The sequence below is a fragment of the Stylophora pistillata genome, chromosome 9 (assembly GCF_964205215.1).
Source record: "Stylophora pistillata chromosome 9, jaStyPist1.2, whole genome shotgun sequence".
Taxonomy (NCBI): domain Eukaryota; kingdom Metazoa; phylum Cnidaria; class Anthozoa; order Scleractinia; family Pocilloporidae; genus Stylophora; species Stylophora pistillata.
In genome coordinates, this window is record NC_142527.1 from 40,001 (window position 1) to 65,501 (window position 25,501).

Here is a 25,501-nt window from a genome sequence, read left to right on the forward strand (position 1 = left end):
GAGGAAAATAGTCAGGACACCAACAGTCTAGTAGAACAAGATGTTCCTCTTGACGATCTCGACAAGCAGGAACTCTCAACTCAACAGCAAAATCGTGTTTTGAGTATCTCTGCTAACTGGGAAAAGGTACGGGAAAAGTTGCTGAACTCGTACATCGAAGAACAGCATCTTCCAGACAAGATTAACTGTATGAACTGTCAAAAGAGTATCGCTGCAACACAATGTGAATACTGTGGCCCTCGCCAGTACTTCTGTGTTGAATTTGCACGAGCTCTACATGTCAATCGAAACAAGTTTCATGTACTTGAGCAATGGAAGGTGTTTAAGAATATTTTGGGGCCGGTTGTATTCTAGCTACTTTTAGTGTAACATATCTGGTTAAACTGTACTTTTATCTACTTCTTACTTTCTTTATTTTATTAGGATGGGGTATTTTCTCCTTTGTATGCAGATGAGGCAACTGTTAGCTATGGCCATACGTGCAGAACCGCAACAGTAAAGCTGTTCAGACTTCTGGATGCCTCAGGTCAGCTCATTTCATTTATAGTGGTTAGAAATTACTAGAATGGTTTTAAAACGAAGCGTTCTTTTTCAATTTTATCTGCTCCTTTGTCACATTTTCCTGCCGCTTGCCTAAAATCAAGAACGCTGATGATAATGATACGATATTTAAATTCTCTCAATATGTCAGGGCCCATAATTGGCTGTCCAATAATTTCTAAGTATTGGACCGGGTAATGTCCTGAATGATTCCACATGCCATTAAGTTTTGTAATGATATGGCTTTCCATTAAGTCCAAAGAAAAACAATAAACTTGGCTTGCATCTATCTGTAAGAGCCTTTTCTGTCGTGCTGGGAGAATATTGGCCCTTGGACTTTTATGTACAGACCTCGCTGCACTTGGTTTGTACTTTCAATACCTCGGGCCAATATTCTCCTAGTATGGCCCTCGCGGTTGGTTAAGGTGTCTTCATGGCCCTCAACAAAGTAAGAGGTATGTAAAGCTGTATGTAATGTTTTTTTTTTTGTTTGTTTGTTTTGTTTACTTAACTTCATAAGTTGTTCATTTACTTTTTTATGAATGTCAGGAAATCATCACCTCAAATATGTACAAGTGTGTGATTGTGAGCCGCATGCTGTCACACTTTTGAAATGTCAGTTCTGGCCAGGGTCACCAGCAAATCCCATCACAGGTTTCAGCTTCAAACTGATGGAGTTTGTGGAGAAGGTCTTTCTTCATTGTCAAGTGTCCCTGCTAAACATCACAGAAGTGATCACAGAACTCAATCCTCAGCTACAACCAACACATGTAGGTTCGCTTGCAAAGAGTCTTTTTCAGACATATGACCAGACTTTTATTGATTGATTGATTTTGATTGGACGGTATGTTTTTTTTAGGTGAGCTCAATTTACAGTATCCTTAATTCAGAATGCTTTGAAGAATTCAGGTATGTGTGGTTATAGGTTGAGAGTATCAAAGCTGCTAATTTGTGGACATACAAGGTCTACTAAGGTATTATTGATATTAGAAGTAATAAAATTATTACTACTATTATTATTGTTGTTCTTGTTATATTATTATTATTAATTAATATTATTATTATTATTAGTAGTAGTAGTAGTAGTAGTAGTAATAGTAATAGTAATAGTAGAGGCAGTCACAATATGATTTACAAGTGCTTCTTTATATAATTATTATATTTCTTTATTTATTATCTAGTTGCCCAGCTTAAATATATAGCTGTCAAACTCATGCTTTGCTTTTGTCGCTTTTGTGTTCATATGATTCAAAGATACATTGACTGTTTGTTTTAAGGTGAATATTCCATTTACATTAATTTACAAGACACATTTCTTGCTGTACATGTACATCTACTGACTTGCTGTAAGAAAAGAATTAGTCCTAATTGACATTTTGTTGTTTTCACGTGAAGGTATTTCATGCATCAGTACAAGCATTGTACAAACTACAATGCAAATTTGTACAATGGAGCTTGGTGTCCTATATGTCCAAGGGTAACTATACATTGTAATTTGTTCTGAAGAGTAGCTTGCACTTGAGGAATATTATTATGGCATTCATTTTGGGGCACACAAAATGCACTCATCTTTACACTAGTGCTGTAGTTCTGCAGTATTCATTTTAAGTTGTTGTTGCTGTTCTGTTTTATATCTATTTTTCTCTTTTCCCCTCTCTTTTGAATATGATGATGGTGTACTCATTGAAAGCAGGGATGGGTGCTTTGGATTGCGTAGAAAAAAGGACAAAGGGCATGATTTAGGAACACCCAAACATGGAACACTCCTTTTTGCAGACCAGGATGATGTTGACAATTTTGTCAACAGTTATGGCAAAGCTGGAGCAGACATGGAACAGGTCTGTATATAAGGTGATGCAATGCTCAGATGTTGATTTGAGAACTGTATGATTTTCCTTTTGGCCCTTTGAATTCAAGATTTTCTGTTTTTGTCCCTTGTTTATCACAGAACTGCAGTAAGTTCCGTACTGGAGAGGTTCTTTCAGCTTTAAGATCAAAAGGCAAAAACAAATTCTTTGATGAGAAAGGTGTCTTTGGGCGAGTATGCAGACATGACTTTCCTAAAGGATTCCTTAACATAAAGCATGGTGAAAGGTATGGAGTATAATTATGTAAATACATTTTACCTAATGTTGTGCTCAATCCTACATGTATTGTCTGTTAGAATTACATGATAGAGCCATGATTATTATGAATTTGTCAAGCTGACAATTAGCACACTTGTATATACAATGCAGGAGCATCCTATGATTTTTTACACTAATAGCATCATCATTGTATAACTTTGTTTTAAATTTGAATGTCATATTATAGGAAATATATTAAATTTGTCTTAGATTTTGTGTAAAAAGATTTAAAAGAAAAAATTGGTTATTGATTCACCTTTTCAATAATCTTTTCTCTCTACAGAATATCATACTCTGTTTATGAGCTTAAGAGGCTTAGAAGTCTTAATGAGAGGACCAGAAGCAGAGTAATCATCATGTATGACATCGCTTGTCTATTAGCACACCATTTGAAGGTAAGTAAATTTTTTGAACATGACTGTGCAGGAGGCTAAATGGTAATTCTAAAGTGGTATTTAATTTTGTAGAACTGTCCAAAGTATTTTCTATTAAATTTGGGATGAAATAAAATAATTCATTACACGACTCGGGAAGTCAGAGGGCCAATAACTAAAATCAACCATTCAAAATGTTCTATTGCCAGTCAATATTCTCTCAGTATTGGACCAGGCACTTGGGTCCCTTTGAACTTCAGTCGTATAATAAATCTCTTATTAACCAAGCTTGCTCGGGACCGTACTGGAAGAATATCGGCCCTCGTTCTTTTTTGTACAGACCTCACTGCGCTCTGTCCATACTGTCAAGACCTCAGGCCGATATTCTCCCAGTATGGCCCTCGCGCTTGGTTAATAAGATATATTTATTGGAACAGTCTGGAATTATGTGAACTGTGGGAATTAAATGAAGATGTAATTGACAGAGTTATGAAATGAGTTTTGAGCAGTTGGCTCAATCAAATAAAACTTCATTTTTGCAGCTCACGCTAGTCCATTGCCTGTTTCATCACTTCCTCTCGTGGGTACTGGCTTGCTCCCAACATATGGCAGTTCATAGCTCAGTGGATAGAGCATTGTAATGACAATGTGATGGGCTGAAATCCCAATGGGGCCAGATTCGTTTCTTCTTTGTGTTTGGTTAAATTCCCATTATTGCTTACATTTAAATTGCATGAATATCTGTGAGGATCACATCTTAACTTCAGAATAGTTTGTTACTTCTTACACAATTTTCATTTACATGATTATATTTGTTAGTGTTCATCTCAGGAAAGCCTCTTGGAAGGTGTTGATGTTGCCATACCCATATTCCATTGCTATGGGCACAAGGCATCATGCCAGATTAGTAATTATATATCAGTTTGACGGTAAATGGCCTGGTGACAATGTGAAGAAATGTGTGGCAATACCATGACATTGGTTAAATACAGTTGTAATTATGATAAACATCCCATGCTTACCAATGGATTAGCAGTGTGGGATCAGAAATCTGACAGCAGTTTCCAAAATCAAAAGCAAATGATCTCCAAGGGTCAGCTTAGCAAGCGAGGTAAAATATTTAAGCACATGTACATGTTCCTTTCAAAAGAGTGGCCACCCTACATAAACCTATCAGCTTCGGAAAAGACCACCGGCCAGTGAACCTTTACTCGAGGTTTATTTTACCTAAATTGAAAATTATAATTTTTGAGTATATAGCATGCAGTGTAGGTGGTTTTAGTGGTTGTTCTCTTTTGAGTGTTTGTTTTACTGGAAAGTTGGGGCGAGAATGCAATGCAGGAGGAGGTCTCACGCCTACTGGCTTGGTAAACATATTTTTGCTCTAACTCTCCACTGTTTTCCTAATTCAAGATGGTGCTTTGAACACTCAATTTGGAAATATTCATTCACACTGCTAAAATCTGCCTGCACTGCAGGCTAGTACATGTATTGGCGAACTATCTCATGCAAGGTCCATGCCATATTGATTCTTAGGTTTATCTTCAATGTGATTGTCTGTAGATCCAATACAGTCCAAGAAGGATCAAGGGAACTGGATTGACAGATGGTGAAGGGGTGGAAAGGTTATGGTCCTTTCTGCGTAGGTTTTCCTCTGTCACTAAAGAAATGAGTGCTCACAAGAGGACAGATGTTTTGACTGATAGGCTTCTTCACTATGCCCAACATTTGTATCCCAAATTTGGTATGGTTAATTTTATTGAACACATAACTTTCACGTTTCTGTAGGTTTTGCTGAAAAGTAAAAGATATATCAACTATTGAGCAGAACTTTAGCTGGACAGCTTTATCTACCCTGTGTTTTCTGTCGTATAAGTTGCAATTCTTCATGTTTTCAATAAGGACGTGTGTTAAGATGTAAGTCGTGGTTGATTACTTTCATAAGCACACATTAAACTGATTCCTTTCAATGTTCACAGGTGTTACTCTAAAAGCAAAGTTTGCTAGGGCAGAAACTCTTCTACATGATGTAAGTGCAAAGCTTGAGGAACTCACTGAAAAACTTCCAGGTATACATTTTAAACTTTTTTTTTTTACTCATTGCATTGAAAAACAGCACAATGACTTACATGCATGCGTTTCTGCCCGATTATTGCAATACAATTTGTATTTACCTGTACTAGGTTGTGATGATGATGTGATACAAGAGTGGCAAAAGGAAGAAGTGGAAGCGCTGAAACCAAAAGAACACGGTAGTTTTATTCCTCAGCATTTATTACAAATCAGTAGGGAAAACAGTTTTTTTGTATTCACTAATACATTATTAATCTGTCACAGGATTAACACTGCAGTGGGAGGAATCATATGTCAGCTTGCTCCTTATGTCTAAAAAACTCAGGTAAATAGTGTGGAAGTACCACCTACCAAATTCATGATTTACATTATAGCGAGTACCTGAGCTTTTCGAAAGTGATTAATGTTGTAAAAGGCGCAATTCCTACCTAACCAATCGTTGTGGTAGACTACGTGAAACTAATCTTTTAGTTGATTCATGGCATTAGCTATAATCCTTCGTGACTTCGGCTTGAATAAAGATGTTTTGCAGAGCTTTCTTCAGTCAAACCCAGTCTGGTCAAGTCAGGTAAAAAACTAGTCGGCTAAGTGGTACTTAATAAATATACTTTGGAGCCTGAACTTTGTTGTTGTTAGTCATTGCTCCGAGGATAGTCAACAGCCGTAAGTAGATCTCGGCCTTCCTGCAGCCAGCGAGTGCCCCCAGGAAAAACCTTTTCCCAGAAGAAGTTTATCGAGTTGTCCCCCATCTGTCCGTTTATTTGTGAAGGCAAAAACCCGTTTTCACAATATTTTAACAAACGTATTCGTACTTCCCTTTCTTTCCACCTTAGCTGATATAATTACTCAGCATTAAACTGAACATATCTTGTACTTATCTCCACCCACTTAATTTTTTTTTTTTTTCAGAAATGAATTGAACTATGTACAAGATGAAGATGAAGGGAAGGTAAAAGATGTTGAAAAGAAAATCAAGCGGTAAGTCATAAAGATGCAAATTTCTTCCTTGCAGCAACGACTGCAATAATCAGGTTCTGCAGAGAGAGAATTAGGGGTGCCAAATTAAAGACAGATAATAATTCTCTCTAACTTGCATTTATTGTACATAGGAACGAGAACGCCATAGTAGCCATGGAAAAGAAGCATCACTTCAAAGAAAGATGGTCCGATTTGTCCCGTGTGTTTGTAACCGTAAAGTCACGCCTCTACGAGAAGAGAAAGAGCGAACTCTTGTTGAAGTTACATTGTATGGCATCCGAAAGATGTTTCTTGGTGGAATTGAAGCGAAAATATGCTGGTAATAAACTGAAGAAATTGCTGTGTAAAATATTCAGTAGCATGTGTATTTTGGTGATCATGGTCTGCAGTAATTCCGTCGTTATGTTATTGCGTATGCCAGTTGTATTTAACTGCGAGGCTAGGCATTGTACTGCGATTATTTGAGAAGGGGTATGAGGGCTAAATTTTCCCAGTTTCCAAGTCTTACACATTTACATTTTTCCGTCTTATCCATAAAACTGCCACTGCATTGCGTCTTTAGTTATTGTGAACTTTTTAATTTTCAGATGGCCAAGCAGTTGCCATAAGGCTCGCAAAGCAGATCGACAAAGTCGTGAAGTCCATCCACAAAACTTTGTCTGAAGTAAATGGGTATCTTCTAAATGATGTACCCCAAATTCTTTATGACGATGCTAAGGATCCAAGGAGCAGCATTTACTCTGAAGTCCAAGAGGAAGGGGACACCGTTCCTGCTCTTGTTAGGAGGCAGATAATTGACCTTTTCTGCTTACACAACAGGTGTCAGGAAGAGCTTGAGCTGTTAAAAGAGGAAATGAATCGCCTCGTCTCTTTTCTCCAAAACGAAATCAGGCTTATAGACGAATCAGTGGAAGCGCTTCTGCCTCTCACTGATAACCCTCTTCATGCAGGAATGATAGCTTGCCTTAAAAAAAAAAAAACGGATGATTCACTGTAATCACATTTCCTCGCTGCTGCTTTTGTGGGATGGTATCTTGGATTCCCCTCAACCTATTGATCATGCTGAGGTAGCAAAAACCTATGCTCATTTGAGTGGTATCGACTATCTTCCAGATGACGAGAAATCAGACGAATTGATGATGGAGGAAGATGTGGACGATGAGGCCTTTGTGTTAGAACTATCATCAGACAGCGAATTATCTGATGATGAATAAAGCTCATTTTGTCTCTGGTGCTTGCCAAAACCATACAGAAACAGCCGTTGTTTTGTCTATGTGCGAGCGCTAATAGTGGGTAAACTTCTCGGAAAACCCAATAAATATCAATTTATTTTATTAGCTTCGCCAACCGCCAGGGACATCGCAACAGCTTGCGCCAATTACTGCGGGCCCAGTAAACCCACCCATCCCACCCCAGGGGAGGACACCCACTGACACAGTAATCTCGTGCGTGGGAAATTAACGTCTCCTACCCCCCACCCTGCAGGAGACGGGACCTCCATTTATTCGTCCCTATCCGAGAAGACTAGAATATCTAACCATTTCTTGATTTTATAGAAAGGTAGCAAATTCTTCTCAATTATTTGAAGATCTTGCGTGTTGGCCCGGCCGGGGCTCGAACCCTCGACTTCCCGCACAACAGGCAAGCGCTCTATCCATTGGGCCAACTGAGCGGTTATACATCGCGTAGGATTGTAATGACTGGCTAATCATCCAATATGTTTTAATAAATTCTCACCGTTGGCAAATTTCATCTTGGTGGTGATTCGTTGCAGTTTTACGTTATTAGGATTATACATAACATGTGTAGAGGGCATATTTTATACGCTAATCGGTGCCGAAGCTCCCTTAATTAACGGACACTCGTAACTGGACAGCTCTACGTAGCCACCTAGTTAAACCCCCGTTTTATTAGACTCCCATACAGACTCTGTTAGGTTCTGATATGATTGAAAATCATGTTTGTATGGATTGGAGTTCACTGGAGGTACAATTGTAGGCGTGGAAAAGATGTCGGACCATGAGTCACCGTTGTCATGCAATTTTGAGAGGTCCACCATTGTCGAACAAAAACATTAGTCATCTTTGTCGATCTGTACCAAAGGGAATGATAGATAAACAGAGATTAGCAAGTGTGGGGTGGGTGCCTCGAATATCTACATAAACTCTGTATTTTAATTATCGCTTTATATAACTTAGGTTTGAATACTCTAGTTGATGAGCCAAATACTGAACTCGGTCGTCGTCCTTTATAATAATAATAAGTAAGATCTTTTGACAGGGAGCCCACGTCACAAAGTGTGGTTTTCAGTGAGGCCCTGCATAAATCTAACGTAAGGATAACAGAAAATATAAATATGGTTATCAAGAAAAGGATAAAAGGGCATAATCAATAGAAGAGACTACACGTTTTTAACAAGACGTCTAAAAACTGAAAAATCGGAAATGTTCCTAATGCCGTCTGGGAGAGCGTTCCAGTCATCTACTGCATGACAAACAAACCGATGCTGACCCCATGTACGCTTTGATTGTGGTTTACAAATGTTGTTATTAAAACGAGTGTTATAATCATGCATGTCTTTAAAATGATTAAAATTAAAATTCCAATCAATTAGTCCATTCAAGGACTTAAAAACCAAAAATAGACGATGAAATCTTCGTCTTTTTTCCAATGTATCCCAACCAAGTAGATCAAGAGCTTCTGTTGCTGATGAATGCTTTGGCATATCTAAAATTAATTTAGCTGCTTTATTCTGGAGTAATTGGATCTTGTTCATCAGAGTGGTGTTGGATTTATCCCCCCAAGTCAGTACCACAACTTTAGTACATTGTCAATTCGGACCATCCTTACTGAACTGAAATGACGGTTTTTGAGCGTTGCATAGTTTACGTAACCATCACCCGTCCAACAAAATTTTTTAGTTTTTAATTTCAAACTTCATTTGTATCCGTGATCTTATCCATAGAATTCATGCGGTTTTATCTATTTATTAATTTTTTTATTGTTAATGTAAATTGTTTCGATAACAGCTGGTCCACATCAGCTATTTTTAGCTGCCTTAATTCAACTGCTATACCAAATAAAGTGTATGTATGTATGTAGATATACCCATGCACCTCCTATCATTCTTAGATGGCAATGGATCTCATTATGTAACCTTGCTATACAGTGTTTAGGCAAAACATATCTGGGTGACATCCATGAAATAGTCAATATGTGCCACATAATTTCCAATTTCTGTTATGTATGATATCAAGTAAAATATATCAGTATACGTCCTTTGTGAGGCCATAACGAAATTGACACACCCGTAACGAAATTAGCACGTGCCGGAATTACTGAGGAAAAGTTATAAGTTGTAATTATTTCAGGCGACTTAACGGATTATGTTGTTAAAATGGTAAACAGGCAGTCAGCGCTACTCTGTAAAAGTGTTCTGCAAATTGCGTAGAGGTTTCACGCGATCAATTGCTAACTCTGGATCTTCGCTTTATTCGTTATGTTGTCGTGTTATTGTACATCAAGTAGCAAATCAACCACAAGTCACACACGACGTCGATCGTCCTCCAACCTCCATGATACTAGACTATTTCTTAAAATATCGTTTTCCTGGCGAAGGTAATGTTCAGTAATAGTTTTTATCGACTGATTTCTTCATAAAATTGTTCTAAAGGTTTTTTTTTGTCCTTTTCTAGATAGTCCAGTATTCAGGTTTAGCACATGATTTCGTTATAGCATATAACTACCGTATTCCTCTCCAGTGTTCACAATTGTGTGTACGGACGTATATGTTTAAAGATTATTTTTGACGGTGAATTCATGTTTCTGCAAGAAGATATCATAACAGCTATTTACTGTGGGTTGGCTAACCATGTGAAGTTTTTCTAAATTCTTTTAACGAGATTAGCACGAGCGCTGGTGTCCTTGCGCCATGATGACCATGATAATGTGAAACTTCTCCACTACATCGAGAGGCCATGTTTTTCCGGCAATCAAAGTAACAAACGTGGAAGAATCATTTCATCTAGGTAAAGTTGGGAAGGGGGGGGAGTTAAGGTGTGAGGCGTGGGAGGAGGGAGAAGGGGAAGGCGAGGAAAAAGAGACGGAACGGTGACGCACTGGGACACCGCGATTCATTTTTCTTTTTTCAATCGATTGCAGCTGAAAAAAAAAGAAAACGTGTTGTGCGTGGCATATCTTCAAACTACATCTTTGAACTGAAAGACTCGGATAGAAGGCTGAGTAATGCTACAGCTGTCTACCTCTAACCTCAATGACTGGGAACCAGACCCCCAGACAAGCCACAGGGAGGGAGGTCACGAACTTACGCTGCTCTTTGCACCCTTCAATTGAAATGTATTTCCATTTCGAAAATGGATACGACCCTATCGATCTTGTTATTCAGTTTCGCCAAGAAAAGAAAGTGGCAAAGGATATTGGATTAACGCAAAGAAGCCACTTTCTCGGTTTAATGGAAAATCTTGTTTGCCATTTCCATGAGATCCGAAACGTGGAGTCGACAACCTCCATTCGTACAGGAATGTCAATGGAATTGATAAAGATGAAGATGTCCAACGAGGCCGAAAGCATTTGAAGTCACTTGAATGATAGTAACCTGTCAAAGTTGCCACAGCGGAGGAAACGACTGAGGAAAAAAATTTATAAAAACCCCTGCAGTGTGAGTATGACTTGTAGTTTTCAATGTAACGGACGAGACGGGGTCAGGAGGAGGGGTCAAGCAAGGTTTGGGGATTTTGATATTTTCTGTCCAAAAATTGCCATATTTGCCACCCCTGTCAGGACACCGAAATTGGTGAAAAAAGTGTCTACATCCCTACCTTAGGGCAAGTGAGTGTGATCATTTATAACGATTGCCAAAATTCATCGTGCACCCAAGGGACATGAATGACAGAAAATCAAAATACCTACCTTGGGGACTGCCCTCACAGTCAAATTTCCATGGCTAGCCTGACAACCCCCTTCTCCTTGGGCTTTATGTTAAAAGGTACATATGTAGCACTATGATGTATAACTGTAAACAAAAGACACCCATCTTGGTACTCAAAAGGTTCAAACCACAGAGGTGGTGGAGTCTGTACAGTGGTGTGAGAGTGACATATAGAATTATACCTTTAAGATGTTGATATTGGCCCATCCCTTCCTATCATAAGAAAATACTTTGGGAAACAATCTGCAACATTGCTGGATTATTATTTTATTAGCACAGCAATGTATGGGAATCTGGAATTTTATTTGCACAAAACAATATTACATACGAATAGATCACTCTTTGCAGAGAGATATTTGCAGGTGATATGTTGATGCTTGGCCTATCTAGATCTAATGATGATCTCAGCTACCTGTCATTTTGCAATTAAAAGCTAAGCAGTCATGATGATCCAAAATGAAATATTCACATATCTATTTTGCTATAATTTTATTTCCAGATTTGCCAGAAGGAATACAATAATCTTTCAAACCATTTGAAGCATGCACATAAGCTGAGTAAGAGTGACGTTGAGGAGCTAAATAGGGAAAAGAATCAGGAAAAGGGCAAAGGAAATCAGGAAAATAGGTAATTTATTAAATTTCTTATTGTTCTGAGTTCTGCGTTCAAGAGGATTGTGTTCATTGCAGTTACATAGATTAGTGTTTTCTCTACTGTAAACAGCATTCTTAACCTTTTTCAATTCATGCTCATTTTGACACATTGCATTTTCCCTATATTTTCAGCAAAACCAAGAGGCGCATGAGATGTTGTCCACTACGGGGATGTACCTGGGTTGGATGACGTTTCGATTACCACTTACCAAAAGTACTCAATATCGGCAAAGATTCTGAAAAGTACTTGTCACTAGTACACAAAAGATGCTGAGTTTTAGTTTAATGTTAATTTTTTTTTTTTTTTTGTACAAGTGGTCTTTGTTACAAAATATGAAATGCATGTAACGTATTGTTATAATGTTGTATAATAAATTAAAAGTACTTTATACTACATTTTCTATTCATTTATAGTCACACACCACTTGGGTTGACCACTGAAAATGATCAACAAATGAACAAAAAAACTTCTAGGCTATATCATTATCTATAGTTTGATAATAGTAACAATTTAAGAACCACGATTAGGATTCTCTGTTTGTCAGCTGGCTATCATTGAAAATTGGCTTTCTGACAGGTTCTTCGAAAAAGTATGTTAAATTAAAGTTTATGTTTGAAAAAACAAAAAAAAAAATGCTACCAGTTTGAGTTCCTGTTTTCTGTCTACATATAAAGCGGTAGTTACATATAATTTGGGGGAAGTCATTAGTAGCATAGTCTATAAAATTATATGATGGTGATTGATAATGATTTCAGTGATTTGAGTGGAAAATGAATTCACGAGCTTTGAGTTTTGTTATTTTACATTGTTGGATGGAATGTTCCTTTTTTGTTTCATGGATCTTGAAGTTTTGTCTAAATAGCAATTCAAAGATGTGCTCATATGTGGCACTAAAAACTTCTCAATGTTCTCCATGTGATTTATGATTTTATGCCTTTATAGTCTTGTGCCCACACTGAATTAAAGTACACAAATATTGTTAAATTTCAAATAATAGTGCTACTTCTTAAGGCAGCATATATTGCATTGTTAAATATTTCAGGTATATTAAAATACTGGTCATCTGAAATTTCTATCCTCTGCAAAAAATATAATGGCCCGTAGGGTCCATTTTTGATCAAGTTGGCAATAGTAACACAATCCTGATGATTGTTAAGTAATTTGTAGTTGGATTGGCCTTGTAAGTCAAGCCAATATCCTTTTAGCTTGAAAGTAAATGATGCTTTAACTAATTTTGATGGATTCAGGATACTGTAGAAAAGCCAGAATTTCTCATCTTCTGACTCAGTAAACACTGGGACAATAAGCCCTTGTGCTTCTGTGGAGTGTTGAATATTAGCACCGACAGCAAGCCATGCATCATCTTCAAAATAAAAACTATATTCATTTAATCTTAGTCTCTCTTCCTGGTCAAGTCTGAACTCCACAACCTCCACATCTTGTTCTTTAATCTTCTCAGACAGTCTAACTACCCTTTCTGCACATTGTCTGTCCACTAATTCCTGGACAGAAGAGTGACTACTGTTTCAGGCTGAGTTAGAGAGGGAATAACATTCCTGTTGCTTTGCAAGTTGATATCTAAATTATCGGTAATCACAAATTTAATTTCGCTTTTTTTCTCCATTATGGCCTGGAGTTGCTTAGTGCCATAATGGAAGGGTTTCTTAAAGAAAATGCCATCTGGGAGATTTTCTACTGTAAAACCCCCACGTAGATACGGCACCCTGCTGCCTGGTTTCTTTATTGCTTCACCTACAGTGCAAAAGAAAGAGAAACATTGATTGGTAATGATAATAGCACTGAGTGGAGTCAAATTTAGGAAGTAATTGGGGAAGTAACGAGCCTGAGTACCCCTGAAATGTATGACAGTAAGTCTTATTGACCATTTCCACATGTCCCATCATACACTTTCTTTGCTAAAATGTGAGACACAAGGTAGGAATAAGTAATTCAATTTCATTGGCTAGTGCCATTTTCCACTGGATTTTCATTGGCTGCATATTACTGTCAGATTTGACCTGTCCAATTACAAGCAGCTGTAATGATTATCACACAGGCCAAATTGGACAGTTTGCTTATTACAGTATTCAGATTAAGGATCAAATAATCGCTGTTCAGAATCAATCAGGTTTGAGGATTTTGTTATAGACATCATCATCATCTTTGTTGTTACCGCCTCCTAGTTAGTTCAATTGCTTAGAGAGCCGGATTGTGTTGTGCGGGCTCGAGGCCCAGTCGGATCAATACTCATGGCCTTAAAATACCTGAGGAGAATTTTCTACCTTTCGATAATATCAAGAATACCAGGTGCACTAGACCCAGCGGAACCTCGGGAATAGACGCGCAACTCCGGGAAATCACGGACGCTGGAGTGGCATGCGTGAGAGTCAGTCGTACCTGCGTTAAAGGCACATGTGCGAATGAAGGGGTGAGCCCTGCACGCACGCATGCCACTTCTAGGAAACGCATGAGAACGCGGCCAAAATGAAATCCCAGGTTTACTAGACACAAGGGAAATTGGGAATAGACGCGCAACTCCGGGATATCACGGACGCCGGAGTAACATGCGTGCGTACAAGTCTCACTGCTTGTTTTGCATGTGTGTTTTTAACGCAGGTGTGGCTATTTCTCACGCATGCCACTCCGGCGTCCGTGATTTCCTGGAGTTTCGCGCCTATTCGCGAGTTGCCCTGGGTCTAGTGAAGCTGGATTTCTATTTTGGCCGCGTTGTCATGGGTTTCCTAGAAGTGGCATGCGTGCGAGCAAGCCTTGCCCATTGCTTTGCACATGTGGCTTTAGCGCAGGTGGGACTGACTCTCGCGCATGCCACTCCGGCTTCCGTGATTTCGCGGAGTTGCGCGTCTCTTCCCGAGTTGCCCTGGGTGTATTGAACCTGGGATTCCATTTTGGCTGCGTTGTCATGCGTTTCCTAGAAGGGGCATGCGTGGGTGCAAGGCTCGCCCCTTGCTTTGCACATGTGGCTTTAACGCAGGTGTTACTGACTCTCACGCATGCCGCTCCAGCATCCTTAATTTCCCGGAGTTGCGCGTCTATTCCCGAGTTCCCTTCGGTCTAGTAAACCTGGGATTCAATTTTGCTGCGTTGTCATGCGTTTCCTAGAAGTGACATGCGTGCGTGCAAGGCCTGCCCCTTGCTTTGCACATGTGGTTTTAACGCAGGTGTGACTGTTTCTCGCGCATGCCACTCCGGCGTCCGAGATTTCACGGAGTTGTGCGTCTATTCCCGAGTTGCCCCGGGTCTAGTGGAGCTGGGATTCCATTTTGGCCGCGTTGTCATGCGTTTCCTAGAAGTGGCATGGGTGCGTGCAGGGCTCGCGCCTTACTTTGCACATGTGGCTTTAACGCAGGTGTGACTGACTCTCGCGCATGCCACTCCGGCGTCCGTGATGTCCCGGAGTTGCGCTTCTATTCCCGAGTTGCCCTGGGTCTAGTGAAGCTGGGATTCCATTTTGGCCGCGTTGTCATGCGTTTCCTAGAAGTGGCATGGGTGCGTGCAGGGCTCGCGCCTTGCTTTGCACATGTGGCTTTAACGCAGGTGTGACTGACTCTCGCGCATGCCACTCCGGCGTCCGTGATATCCCGGAGTTGCGCGTCTATTCCCGAGTTGCCCTGGGTCTAGTGAAGCTGGGATTCCATTTTGGCCGCGTTGTCATGCGTTTCCTAGAAGTGGCATGGGTGCGTGCAAGGGTCGCCCCTTGCTTTGCACATATGGCCTTTACGCAGGTGTGACTGACTCTCGCGCATGCCACTCCGGCGTCTGTGATATCCCGGAGTTGCGCGTCTATTTCTGAGGTCCCTTGGGTCTAGTGAACCTGGGATTCCATTTTGGCCGCGTTGTCATGCGTTCCCTAGAAGTGGCATGCGTGAGTACAAGCCTGAACCCTTGGTTTGCACAGGTGCCTCAGAATGCATTGGGGCTCCTTCGCTCGCATGGCACTCCGTCGCCCGTGATTTCCCCGAGTTGCGCGTCTATTCCCTAGTTCCGTAGGGTCTAGTGAACCTCGGATTCCAATTTGGGCTCGTTGGTATGCGTTACGTAGAAGTGGCATGCGTGAGTACAAGCCTCACCCCTTGGTTTGCACAGGTGCCTCAGAGTGCAGCGAGGCTCCTTCGCACGCCTAGGCATTTGGTCCACAAGGGGCCGTTTTGGCAATTTGGCCACTCGTTGCCGATTTGGCATTTTGGCCACTACAAGTCGTTCTGGTATTTTAGCAACTAGTGGCTGCTTTGGCATTTTGGTCACTAGTGGCATATTTGCAATTTTAGCCAGAAGTGGCCGTTTTGGCACTTTTGCCACTATTGGCCGATTTGGCATTTTGGCCACTAGTACCCGATTTTGCATTATAGCCACTTTTAGCCGATTTAGCATCATGGCCACTAGTGACCGTTTTGGAATTTTCGCCCCTAGTGGCCGTTATTGCATTTTGGCCACAGGTGGCTGATTGGACATTTTGGCCACTAGTGGCCGTTTTGGCATTTTCGCCACTAGTGGCCCATCTGGCATTTTGGCATTTTGGCCAGTATTTACCGTTTTAGTAGTTTGGCCACTAGTGGCTGATTTGGCATTATAGCTAGTAATGGCTGATTTGGCATTTTGACCACTATTGGCCGTTTTGGCATTTTGGCCACTCGTGACCGTTTTGGCGTTTAAACCACTAGTGGCCGTTTTGGTAATTTGGCCTCTCGTGATTGATTTGGCATTTTGGCCACTACAGGCCGTTATTGCATTTTAGCAACTAGTGGCTGTTTTGGCATTTTGGCCACTAGTGGCTATTTTGGCATTTTGGCCTGTAGTGACTGTTTTGGCATTTCGGCCTCTTATAGTTGTTTTGGCATTTTGGCTACTATTTGCCGTTTTAGCATTTTGGCCACTAGCGGCCGTTTTGGCATTTCGTCCACTTGTGACCGTTTTGGCATTTTGGCCAGTTGGGGCCGTTTAGGGGTTTGGGCAACAAGTGACCGTATTTGCAGTTTGGCCACCAGTGGCTGTTTTGAAATTTTGGCCACCAGCGACCGTTAAGGTATTTTGGTCAGTAGCGGCCGATTTGGCATTTTTGCCACTAGCGACTGTTTTGGCATTTTGGTCATTAGTGACCAAATTGATATTTTAGCCACTAGTGGCTATTTTGGCAGTTTCGCCAATAGTGGCCCACTTGGCATTTTGGCCACTACTGGCCGTTTTGGCATTATGGCCACCAGTGGCCAGTTTGGTATTTTTGCCATTAGCGGCTGTTTTGGCATTTTGGCCATGAGGGCCGATTTGGTATTTGGGCCTCTGGTGGCCGTTGTGGCATTTCGGCTACTAGTGGCTGTTTTGGCATTATAACCAGTAGTGGCTGTTTAATTCGGCATTTTTGCCACTAGGGGCTGTTTTGGTATTTTAACCTCTAGTGGCCGTGTGGCATTTTGGCCACTAGTGGCAGTTTTCATGTTTTGGTATTTCAACCACTAGTGGCCGGTTTTAGTATTTTTACTGAGCTCTGGACTCGTCCTAAAGTATCCTGCGGGCGGAGAGATGCGCTATCTGCAGAGCAGATTCCGAAGTCTTGTCGAAGCCTTTTTGTTACTAAATCATTTTTCCCAATAGCTATAAATAGTTAGTTGGGGAAATATCTTTGTATGATAAAACTTGTACAGGACCAGCAGTTTGTCTCTATTTTTAAACATTCTGAAGTTAAATTTATTACTTTTAGCGCAACACGCATTCACACATAAATAACGGTTGATTAGGGTAACAGGTCCGTACAAAAAATTAATAAATGAAACAAAAACAGAACAAAGCAGTTGTAGATTCAAGGATAACCAGAACAGTTCAGAAGATCACACGCTCCAAAACAGACGTTTATTTGGCATTATTCAAATATTTTTAAATATTCTGAAGTTAAATTTATTACTTTTTGCGCAACGTGCATTGTCACATAAATAGCGGATTGATCAGGGTGAGAGAAATAGTTTTTTTAAAAGCCGTTTTGTTTGTTATTCCAGGTCACTTTCAGGACTAAACGCCCTCGGATGATTATAGTTTATGGACTTAAGATATTCAAAGGATGAAACTACATGTTTTTCTAAATTCAATCTAAATTTTCATTTGATGCAATATTTTTCTTGTGAGCACAACCAAGACAATCCTTATTATCTTAAACGAATTTAGCTCAGTACCATACTCGTGGCCGTCATTTTATAAAACGATCGTTGTGAACGAAGCTCACTTAACAACTAATTCCTATTTTTGAGATATTCAGGATGTATCAGCTGAAGTTGAGTGTTCTGATTAACACCACTAACCCCTTCTAAGCGCGCATTTCGATGGAGTGTAGTCTAACCAAAACCAAACAATAGCCAATCAGAACAAAGGAATACGCCACAAGCAGCCAATGTGAACTCAAAGTAAAACAGGCACGCGCGGGAAAACGCGGGTGAACACGACGCGATTGGTTTTACTTTTAAATCTGATTGGTTGAGAGAGGGTGAAACGAGTCTTTCAGACCAATCACAGAGCGAAGTAAAGTAAAACCAAAGTAATCCTGGATTTTATTAGCGGTCGAGTGAACGATAACATTATGTGTTGTTCACACAAAGAGCCGACACCTTTGGTCGTGTCTGCATCTCACTACCTATATCAAATGGCCGAGCTCGTTTCACAGTTGAGGTTTCAATATTAGAAAAAACTGAAGCGAATGTAAGAATTTTATTGGCTTTTCAGCTTAATTGGTTCGATTCTCCAAGCTCCAACCACATATCTTAAACTGATCAGGAGTAGATCTTTGCCCATTTGGAGCCAACTCCATACTGGGATCATCTTTGAACCTAAGAAAAAAAATGGAAGGGAATTGAGAATAAGAATTATATGGAAATTTCAAGGCTTCAACATGGAAAGGTTTACTCGCAGATATCGCAAAACTATCGCAAATATGCAAAAGGCACTAAACACGAGAGAAGGTACATATGGCGCAGTGAGCGGGAAAAAAGTGTAAGCTTCGCCAAGGTCTGGAAAAGATGCACAAGAGCGGGAAAACGTGAAATCTTGAGAACACGCGGGAAATCAGATGTGTTGCGCTAAACACTGGTAAGCAAGCAATCGATGCCAAAACTTGTGGACGGACAGGGATGGCAGGCGCGAAAAAAATCGAAAACCAAGAATGATTTTGATTGCCTGAAGACAAAGATTATTGCGCGCAAGATGTACCCGGTTATGTTTCGTCGAAGGCAAAATTTGCAAGGAGGTTTTCTTAGCAACAGTTATGAGTTGCTTTTTTCTCTTCCTCTTTCATTGCTCGAGCGGTGAAAAACATTGGGGGAAGACAAAATCCATTTTAGCAGTCAAGGAATTCCAATACTGACGGAGGAGAAATTTCATAATAATATGAGAATAGCATATGTTTTCTTCTAATACTTAACAAGACAACTAACCTTCGATTTCTGTCCAGTTGACGGCTACTTCTGCTAAAGTGATCTTCAGCTTCTGTGCAATGTACAGAAGTTCTACATCAAAGGCCCTACGAAAGGGGAATACACTTTTAAACAACAATATAATATATTTTCTAAAGCGCTTACCCGATGTACATACATCCTAATTGCCGTGTTTTAACTTAACGCGTTTGGCATGTAATCGTTTGAAAGTTTTCGGAGTTCGTCACAAAGATAACCACGCAGGAAGTTGGCAGTCCATTTAAAAATGCCCATTCTACAATAGTGAACTGGTTTGTCATTTCGTCCAACCATCTCTTAATCCATTCGTTCACTCGCTCGCTTGCAGGCCATACGTTTCTCCGGCTGTACATTTGTTCCCGTTCCTTCGTTCTTTGGTTCGCTCATTCGTTTATTCGTTCGCTCGTTGGTTTGCACATTTATTCGTTTGGACCTTCGTTCTCCCTTCTTTCGTTTAGTCGTTTTCTTGTTTATGTGTTTCTACGTTCGTAACTTCATTATTGTTCACTCGTTCAGTGATCTCTTCGTTTCCACATTCCTGGGAAGAGACTCGGACGTGATTCTCAATGTCGTAAACACTTACCACCGCTCAACGTGGAGAGCGGAAAAAGTCAGTAATGCCGCTGGTCTGGTGAAAAGCTTAAATCCACACTAAGATAAAAGGGAAAAAAACCAATAAAAACGTTATCTAGTAACAGTTTATAATCTGATACAATGAATATATGAAGTTCATATATTCATTGTATCTGATTTTTCATCACGGGTTCATTACGAATCAACTTAACGGCCTGCTCCCAGTTGGCTTGTTAGCTGAATTGGTAGAGCGCTGCACTACTATCGCAGAGGTCAGTGGTTCGAATCCCGTACAGGCCTTATTTTTTTCAGGTCTAATTTTCGCTATTGCATAAATAGCGCTCTCTACTGCGAGGATCGTGCATCATACGTAGTTTATAATCTATTATTTCACCTTACATAATAGAAAGTCTAAATTTCCATCTTGTTTAATTGGATTAATCCAGTTATTGAAAACGTCCAGAACAGGACTAATGCGTTAATGATCAAAAAAGAGGAATCCTCTCGTTAACTCTACACTGCTGGCATACTTTTGGAAAAATCTTATTTCAGTCCAGAAAAACGCTTTATTTTGTTTGAAAAAAATATGATCAAAATGGGCTTAAATCAGCTATTCGCTAAAGCAACCGGCGACGCGCATCTGGAAAATACTAGACCAAAGAGATTTCTATGTTTATTTAGATGCTGAGAGAATTTCCCTCGAAGTGGATTTTTTTTATGGTCACCGTACACCATTTGAATTGATGACGAATGAGTTTATGCTCTGCATTCACTGAGGATCGATGGGGCAACCTTCAATTCATCTGGACTTCCATTGGTTATGCTTTACTTCGCTCTGATTGGTCTACAACACTCGTGACACCCTTTCAACCAATCAGATATAAAACAATAACCGGACATTCGATCGGCCTCGCTTAGGGTACTCTGCTTGTCTTTATTTTCCTTTTTAGTGATTTAGCCATTGTTGTTGCTTAAAAATTGAAATAAGCTCCGTGAGCAGTTTTGTCACATTACCTGAGTGTCTCTGATTCCTCGCACGCAAAGAAACCACACCAGGAAGTGAAAGCCATACATTAGAATATTCCTAAAGAAAGTGCGCTGAACAAAAGGAGAGAGGAAACGCATCAGCAACAACTTTTATCAAACGCGCTGGCTTCAAGGGTGGGTCGGAAAAGTTTCGTGTTTTCATCGGCTTCTCGAGTGGAAAAGATCGGCCTACAGCCCGCACGGAATTGTCTGCTTGATTCTCATCTTTATTCTCAATTCACGCTTTACACTTCCTGTCATACAGTTCTCAGAATTTCACCAGGGAGAATTTGGTATCAGATCAAGTAACATCCCCTAATTGATACTTTTCTATCTTCTCATCACCTTTCTGTTTGACAATGTATTGACATGGTGGAGAGAAATTACTTGTCAATCGCTCCTATGAGTGTAAGGGTTAAGCTTGTCTTACTTGTGCAACAGCTTCATCCTGAAGGTGAGCTCGAGAGCCACAGACTATCACAGCCATGTTGCCCTGAACAAGGAGAAAATGCAAAATGATCCACAAAATGGTCATCTAAATATTGGTATTCCTCTTTGTCAACTCTAGTGAGTTTATACATTTAACTAGGTTGGACCAATTCTAATATTCACTTTTTTTCCCTTTCTCTACTTAGCACATTAAGCACATTCCTAATCCACGACTGAAGACAAAATTATTAAAAAGAGAGGGTCTTATATTTAGGTATGTGTTACTTCCTTTCTCATGGCAGAGGTGTCAGGGGAAAAAAATTTCAATTCAGGGGTCAAAGTTTCGAATTTCAGTGTGTCTTACATGATGAGGTATACGTACACCCCTCCTTCACTTTGTCTATCCAATGTGGCAAGAAGGACCAGAAAATACAACAGTTAGCATTGGAAAGTATTTTTGCCATGTAGATTCTTCTGATTTTGCACAATTTCACCACCTGCATTATAATTTTTGTATGTTCTTGACAAAGAACCCCCTAAAAGGGGGTCTCAAGACAGTAGAAAACCCACCTACCATCCTCCTAAGTGTGTCATAAGCATCCCACAACACTCCTTGCCACTGTCATTTTAACACAGTTTTCCAAAAAAAAAAAAAAACTGAACTGACCTTCATTCCATTCAGCTCATCTAATGCTTTCTCTAATTTTGGCAGGTCAGCAAATTTACTTGCACCATCTGCATCAGCCATGAGAAGCTGTCTACCTCTGGAGCTGAACATACCCTTGACGCAATGAAAAATGTTGAATGATATTAAAGCCCAATGTTAACTAAAAAGTGAAATATAAGATCTAAATAAAAATTGGCCACACAGTTTCCTTTACATTTCTTGGTTTCAAATCAGACCATATCCCCTGGTTGATGGTGTTCTTCCTTCCCACCACCCTTTTGCTTAGAAATGCGTTGAAACTGTAATGAGAAACTCATCTTTGATCATTCTTTAAAACAACTTACCAGTCTAACTGCTCCCCCTTTGCCCCTGTTCTTCTCCAGTGTCAAAACACGCATTTGGTGGACACCATACTTCCTTGAATATTCCAGAGCCACCTGCATCATACAAAAAAAGGCAAAAAACCACTTTGACGCTTTCATACAACAATGAGCATATGGGGAACGGTTTATACTTTCATACCAAGGAATAGCCATCTCCACTCATTAAATCATTTTGTTTTATTTATCAGTAATTTTACAAAGTTACACATTAGACTTCCATTCCAAACTCATAAGAAGAGAAAACCCTAAAGATGACACACACAAAAATATTATTCCTCCAAGGAGCCATTTCCTCCAAGCATATGCCTCCTTAAAATGGTTCTCAAGAAACTTCACATATCCAGTCCATATATTTTTCAAATTGATTATTCCACAAACTTTGTTCTTACAATTTATATGTCACAAAAGGATTCTTAAAACAGTAGCTACATATATGAAACAAAAAAAAAACAGTAAAAAAAACAGTAGCTACATCGCATGAAACAAATGTCTGTCCCTTCGTGTGAACTGTTTGTGCGACCAGTCCCTGCGACTAAATGGTAAATAAGCCAATCACGGGTCAGTATGATAACTACTGGTATTTGTAAACATTGCAGTTTCTATGAATTTTCCCTGAATTCTAGACTTCTACAACTGAAGAATAAAAAAAATATTTCTAGTTTTGTAAACATATACAGATGTCTTGGAGCCGTTTGGATGGAATTTTTACCCTATTTGACTCCGTGTCTGTTAAAAATAAAAAACAAAACAAAAACGGAACACGTAAAAGCATGAATAATCCGACTGAATAAAGTGTAGTTCATTTGCGTTGATGTTTAATAGTGCTACAATGAAAAGTTACCAAATTTTCATTGTTTTCATGTAATGGCCCACACTAAGAAACATCTTTTGCCTCTTAATTTTCCTATGTTCTTGTGCAATTGAGTGCCCTCGTGTGACCGAACGCCTTAAGGGACTAGTCCCTGCTACAGGTCCCCTCGTGTAAACCCTTCAAAGACTTGTCGCTGGGACTGGTCACATGGACTAGTCGCAAGGACCAGTCCCCTTGTGTGTGCTGACCTTTAGTTGTAAAAGGACTCTTAAAACTGTAGCCACATATATGTATCAAGCTTAATATCTTTTTTTTAGAAATCAAACCAGATTGCCTTTTTTTGTAACCATTTCTATTTCACCAACCTCAGATGTTGCATCTCTGCTCCCATCATCTACAACTATAATTTCGTAGGTAAAAGATGGCTTCTTTCTCTGTAAAGGAGTAAAAAAAATCAAATAAGCCAAAAAAAGCAAAATTCCAGTGAAATCAATTTATAGTCACTTTATTGTTGCAAAATTGTATCAAAGCAGAGTTCACCCAAAATAAATTCATTGAATGCTCATTAAAACAATGAACACAAACCAGACAAGGTACAGTAAAATTGATAATAAAGGCATTATTGAGTGTAAATTTAGCTAATGAAAATGTACTTCACGCTTATTTGCTCTTTACCTTTTCATTTTCCAGATATTCAAATGTTTCATCCAACATTATAGGCACTGAGAACAAATCCAAAAAAGTTAAAGATGATAAATTGAAAGCTCTGTTGCCTTGTCTCTTCATTAGGGACATGAGATCTCACTGTTATACTAAAAAATTGTTTGTAAGCCTCAAAGGCTGTTATCTAAGAAATCTGCTGTGGCAAACTCTTAAAAGCTTTCAAAAACACAAAGTCGTACATCATCCAACAACAAAAGTTAGTTGCCTGTGGCCCCTAAGCTCTTCTTACAGCACAACCTTAAATGTTCTTATGCAAAGAAAAAGGCCTCATTCAAATTCAATTGATCAGTTTAAGCAAAAGTTTATAAATTCTAGTGGTAATATAGTGAATAAAGGCTGAAAGCTGAGTAAATGCCAGCTGATTTGAACCCAAATAATTTGGATATATCAACAAAGTTGAAATGGTAAATTGGCCACCATAACGATTACAAAAGCTGATGTTTCGAGCGTTAGCCCTTAATCAGAGCGAATAGAGGAATTGTGGGTTGTGTGTGCTTTTAAAGGCAGAAAATGGAGCTACGTTATTGGTGGGAAACGTTATTGGTATTGATTTGAAGCCAGCTTATTTGCCATCAGCTGGCTTCAAAAGGTTTTTTCTCTTGCTTGAAGCTTTCCCCCTTGTGGTGTAAGGATTTTTATTGGAGTTTCAGTTAAGAATTTCTGAATCCCCTTCAGTGAAGAAGCTTATGCTGCTCTTCCATCACAAGAAGGACCAACAAATTGAGTATCTAGCAGTGAAAAATAATTCATGTCGTGTGATTCTTTGAATTCCTGCATTTCTGTCAACCTAAATGATTAAGTTTCTATTGACACAAAACAAAGGAATAATTTCACAAGGGGGGGAGAGAGTAAAGGTGTCACAGGCATCCCAGGATCAACCCAGGCTACATGCCACCCCCTCTCCAAGCTAACACTCATGAAAAAAATAGTGTACAACATTGTACAGACCCTTGCATTGAGTTTCCGAAAATTTGAAGATTATACTTAAAGTAATATAAATGGGGGGGGAGAGCTGGATGTTAAGGATTCTGGATCCCCAATGAATCCAATGTGACCCCCTCCTCAGAACGCACAAAACCCCGATGTTCTCAATTTCAGGAATTGCAGCGTGGAGAAAAATTTACAGATAGTGTTGATCTGTTTAATTGATTTTCTTGTCTCTTTATGGCAAAAACATTGAGGAAGCCAATCCAAGATTGCATCAGACAGTAGAACAACTAAACAAATAAAAGACCCAATTAATCAAACTCACGTCGTTCCTCTTCGTTGTACGAAGGCACGATCACCGAAAGATCAATGGAGCCAGCTTCCTCCATGATTGGGAAGGGATAGGTGGCATTGTTTTTGTTTGGATCCTTGTAATATTTTTCACTGTCGAACCTAGAAATTATAGGCACAGCATCATAGGTCGTCATGCGAATTCCTATGAGAATCTGTGGAACAATCGGGGAGAAATCGGAGTCACCGTCAAGCGAGAAAATAATTAAGATCACAAAAACGATATTATTTCTAAAATAAAGATTTCTATATCGATGGTACTTACTGTCACAATAACAGTTGGAATAAGGAGAAGCAATGCATACACAATGGTCGTTAACGATAAACTGTGAACAATGGAAAGGATATCCATAGTAGAGAAGAAAGCGTATCAGGAGATCAACTCAAGCGCAAGAGAGTCGGGGAGGAAATGCAGCGTTACCTAATTCTGGCTTAGAAACCACGCCGCTTATACGGCAGAGAGAAACAAG

General features: G+C 39.7%; 1 protein-coding gene, 2 long non-coding RNA genes and 1 pseudogene across 4 annotated transcripts in view; 2 read left to right on the forward strand and 2 right to left on the reverse strand.

Moving 5' to 3' along the window:
- The window catches only part of LOC148722715 (uncharacterized), an 8,965-nt pseudogene extending 304 nt beyond the window's left edge, over positions 1 to 8,661 (forward strand). Inside the window, exons 1-16 of the transcript XR_015991678.1 lie at positions 1 to 318; positions 424 to 526; positions 1,090 to 1,310; positions 1,400 to 1,449; positions 1,936 to 2,017; positions 2,208 to 2,378; positions 2,489 to 2,634; positions 2,950 to 3,061; positions 3,860 to 3,961; positions 4,604 to 4,784; positions 5,020 to 5,109; positions 5,224 to 5,292; positions 5,378 to 5,438; positions 6,023 to 6,091; positions 6,223 to 6,410; positions 6,679 to 8,661. The exon at positions 1 to 318 is cut by the window's left edge and continues 304 nt beyond it. The product of XR_015991678.1 is annotated as an uncharacterized LOC148722715 (transcript). The remainder of the gene's footprint in view (positions 319 to 423; positions 527 to 1,089; positions 1,311 to 1,399; positions 1,450 to 1,935; positions 2,018 to 2,207; positions 2,379 to 2,488; positions 2,635 to 2,949; positions 3,062 to 3,859; positions 3,962 to 4,603; positions 4,785 to 5,019; positions 5,110 to 5,223; positions 5,293 to 5,377; positions 5,439 to 6,022; positions 6,092 to 6,222; positions 6,411 to 6,678) is intronic.
- A 2,627-nt stretch (positions 8,662 to 11,288) lies between these two features.
- LOC148722716 (uncharacterized) lies at positions 11,289 to 12,086 on the forward strand. Its single transcript, XR_015992041.1, has 2 exons — positions 11,289 to 11,666; positions 11,825 to 12,086. It is a non-coding gene; the product is annotated as an uncharacterized LOC148722716 (long non-coding RNA).
- Positions 11,514 to 13,963, reverse strand: LOC148722717 (uncharacterized). The gene is made up of 2 exons (XR_015992042.1): positions 13,545 to 13,963; positions 11,514 to 13,445 (listed from the first exon to the last, which is right to left on the reverse strand). It is a non-coding gene; the product is annotated as an uncharacterized LOC148722717 (long non-coding RNA).
- Positions 13,964 to 18,216: 4,253 nt separating this feature from the next.
- Positions 18,217 to 25,462, reverse strand: LOC111346241 (dolichyl-phosphate beta-glucosyltransferase). Its single transcript, XM_022953540.2, has 11 exons — positions 25,297 to 25,462; positions 25,006 to 25,186; positions 23,706 to 23,752; positions 23,396 to 23,464; positions 22,181 to 22,273; positions 21,837 to 21,950; positions 21,171 to 21,233; positions 20,729 to 20,812; positions 19,725 to 19,792; positions 19,124 to 19,209; positions 18,217 to 18,520 (listed from the first exon to the last, which is right to left on the reverse strand). Exons 1-11 carry the CDS (start codon positions 25,381 to 25,383, stop codon positions 18,402 to 18,404), a joined length of 1,011 nt encoding a protein of 336 aa, XP_022809275.1. The 5' UTR covers positions 25,384 to 25,462; the 3' UTR covers positions 18,217 to 18,401.
- Between the last annotated feature and the right edge of the window lie 39 nt (positions 25,463 to 25,501).